The 2,919-nt window shown below is 55.4% G+C and overlaps 1 protein-coding gene across 8 annotated transcripts in view; it reads right to left on the reverse strand.

Moving 5' to 3' along the window:
* The window catches only part of GIT2 (GIT ArfGAP 2), a 45,356-nt gene extending 43,106 nt beyond the window's left edge, over nt 1–2,250 (reverse strand). For 5 of the 8 annotated variants that reach the window (XM_019507334.1, XM_019507333.1, XM_019507330.1 and 2 more), the window contains exon 1: nt 2,144–2,250. In XM_019507334.1, coding sequence (XP_019362879.1) covers nt 2,144–2,195 — 52 coding nt within the window. In that variant the 5' untranslated portion in view covers nt 2,196–2,250. The remainder of the gene's footprint in view (nt 1–2,143) is intronic. The other 3 variants (XM_019507329.1, XM_019507331.1, XM_019507328.1) reach the window with 1 other exon arrangement.
* Nucleotides 2,251–2,919: the final 669 nt, after the last annotated feature.

A 2,919-nucleotide genomic window follows, 5' to 3' on the forward strand; every position in this document is an offset into this window, starting at 1 on the left:
ACACCACAGTCCCCTAGCTTTTTAATGAGAATGGGGTGAGAGACAGTGTTGAAGGCCTTCCTAAAGTCTAGAAAGACTATGTCCACTGCTACCCCTGCATCCAAGGATTTTGTGACCTGGTCATAGAAGACCACCAGGTTGGTCTGACAGGACCTGCCTCTAATGAATCCGTGTTGGTTGCCCCTAAGCATCATCTCCCCTGCTGGCCCCTCGGGGACCTGCACCAGGATAATTCTCTCAAAAAGCTTACCCAGGATCGAGGTAAGGCTAACTGGTCTATAGTTTCCTGGGTCCTCCTTTCTTCATTTTTTGAAAAGGGGAACCACATTGGCCCTTTTCCAGTCCTCTGGCACACCAGAGCACCACAAGTGCTTGTAAAGCTGTGCCATATTAGATTAGTGCAAAACTCCTTTAAGTGTATAACGTGATGCCAGTCTTAACATTCATCCTAGTGCTTGTATTGCAACAAGCACTTAACATCACTTATCTGCACAGGTAAGCACAAGCAGCACTTATTTGTATATGGATAGATGTGTAAACCCACCAAAGTCCACAGGAACTCTTCAGCATTGCTGTCTGTTTTGACCTGGGACTGCGTTTCCTTTTCTGGCATCACTGAAATAGGAGTCATCAATTCCAAGGCCTCTTCTTCTCTCCTATCCTTCATTTCCCCCTTTACACATCATTAATGTGGCAGAGCCACACAACTGCTTTATCACTAACACTTCCTCGGTCTTCATCTTGGTGTGCAGGCGTGCTATACATGTGAGGAGTTGGTCAGCAGATTCACATATTGGACTGTCCTTTAAACCAGTGGTTCTTAACCTTTTTTTGTACCAGGACCCATTTGTAAACATCAATGGTCAATTCTGACCCAGTGCCTCTCACTCCTGACCCACTGCCCCCAGCCCCTGCAACGTGTGGGGTAGGAAGTAGGTGTGTGGGGCACGTGGGTCCACAAGCAGCCCTCCACAGGCAGCCTGTGAGGGAAAAGCCAAAGTTTCGCACATTTTTCCCCTTTAAAGGAGAATCCATTTTAAAAGTTTGCTTGCGACCCTTTCATATATTATTGTGATCCATTTTTGGGTCGTGACCCACGGGTTGTGAAACGCTGCTTTAAGCCAAACTTATAACGCATGGCATTACAGTGTCCGGCTCTGGAGTGAATCCCATTTCATTTAATCCACAAGTTGCAGGGGAGCTCATACCCGGGTAGACACAGCGTTGGGCTGATGACGATTTTCCTCTCCAGCGCTTCAATCTCATCCCACTTACTGCGGAGATGCTCAAGTGCCCCTAGGCCACTGCATATGTTGCACTTGCCTGTTGTGGGTATTTATGCCTCATGTGGTTGCGTTTCTTAGTGATTTGTATACGGTGCGCTCACTCTCCATTGTTCTGTGCGACTGCTGTCAAGTGGACACTTTTAATTGCCATTTGACTTCTAGAGTCCCACTCAACACTACATAAAGTGTGCACTGTATAGCCTCCACCCCACTGAAGCTCTTTTAATTGCCATTTCCCTTGTATGTTCTCACTAAACACTATATAAAACGTGCATGTATAGCCTCCACACTGTTAATGCTCTTTTAATGACCATTTTACTTCCATATTCTCACTCAGTGCTATATAAAATGTGCATTGTGTAGCCTGCACACGGTCGATGCTCTTTTACTTGCCCTTTCCCTTGCATTTTCTCACTTGATGCTGTACGAAGCGTGCAGCATGCACCCCTCGGCCAGGCCCTGTCGCCGCTCCCTGCACGCCCAGGCTGTGAGCTGTCGCCGGGCAGTGGCGGCTCCTGGACCCAGAGTCAGGGCAAGCGCCCCCTTTTCCCCCCGCCACATGCGCAGTTGCAGGGCAAGTCAGGGAATACCGTGCTTAGACCGTTAAAATGAAATCGTGGTTTCGTTTGTTTCGGTAAGAAGGCAGGTGAAGCGTCCCCCAGGTGTGCGGGCGCGGACAGCTCCGTACTGCCGCGCTGTCCCCGGGGCAGGCCAGTCTGGCTGAGCCCTGCATGAACTCACGGCTCCTCCGTGCCGCCGCCAGCCCCCCGCTGCAGGCCGCGCCGCGCCCCCGGCTTGCCTGAGGGGAGTTGAGGGAAACCCACCTCCCCGGCACCGGCACCACCCTCCGCGCCTACCCTGAGCGCTGCAGTCGGCGCACACCTCGCTGCTCCTCAGCCGCTTCGACATGCCGGCGCGGGCGGGTGCGAGTGCGGAGGGTGGGGGCCGCTTCCTGCCGCCCTCACGGGGCCCGGCCAGCAACAAGCCGCACTGCGCAGGCGCAAGCTAGCGCCGCCATTCACTTAGCCGCTGGGGCCGGTCTGTGCGCGCGCGTATGGCAGGGAGGCGTTCATCACGTGACAAGCGGAGGGAAGGGAGTGAGGCGACTCCGGAGCCATCTTAGCTCCTGGCACCCGCATAGTGGGGCAGGGGGGAAACCGTGGTTGCCCTCACCCAAGATGGCCGCCAAGGCGCTTGGGCGAGAAGGGCGGCCCGGCCCTTATTCAAAGAGGCTGTTAGGAACTTGCCCGCACCCAAAATGGCGGCGCCGATCACCCGGAAGTCTTAGGAAGACGGAAGTGGCCGACGAAACTGACGCTCGGGTGCGGGTGGGGAAGTGGCCTCCGCTGCGGGCAGTTCCCCTGGGGAAGTACAGCGGGGTGACGAGCTGCCTCCCTCCCTGCGCCCGCGGGCAGCGCAGAGCACTGATTCCTCTTTCCCTTGTGAAGTGTAGTGCGGGGCCGCTATGGGAGCCGACGAGGGCCCTTCGCCGCGGGGCCGGTTGATTCGCTCCGGCCCCTGCCCGAGAGAGGAAAGTTAGAAGGGGACAGAGGGAGAAGGGGGCTGGGGAGCCCCGGGGGGTGTCTCTGGGGGTCCTTGAGACGGGGGGGGGGCTCTGAGGGTGCCTGAGGCA

This window comes from Gavialis gangeticus, unplaced genomic scaffold, assembly GCF_001723915.1.
Source record: "Gavialis gangeticus isolate Ggan-Ray unplaced genomic scaffold, GavGan_comp1, whole genome shotgun sequence".
In the NCBI taxonomy this organism is placed as follows: Eukaryota; Metazoa; Chordata; order Crocodylia; family Gavialidae; genus Gavialis; species Gavialis gangeticus.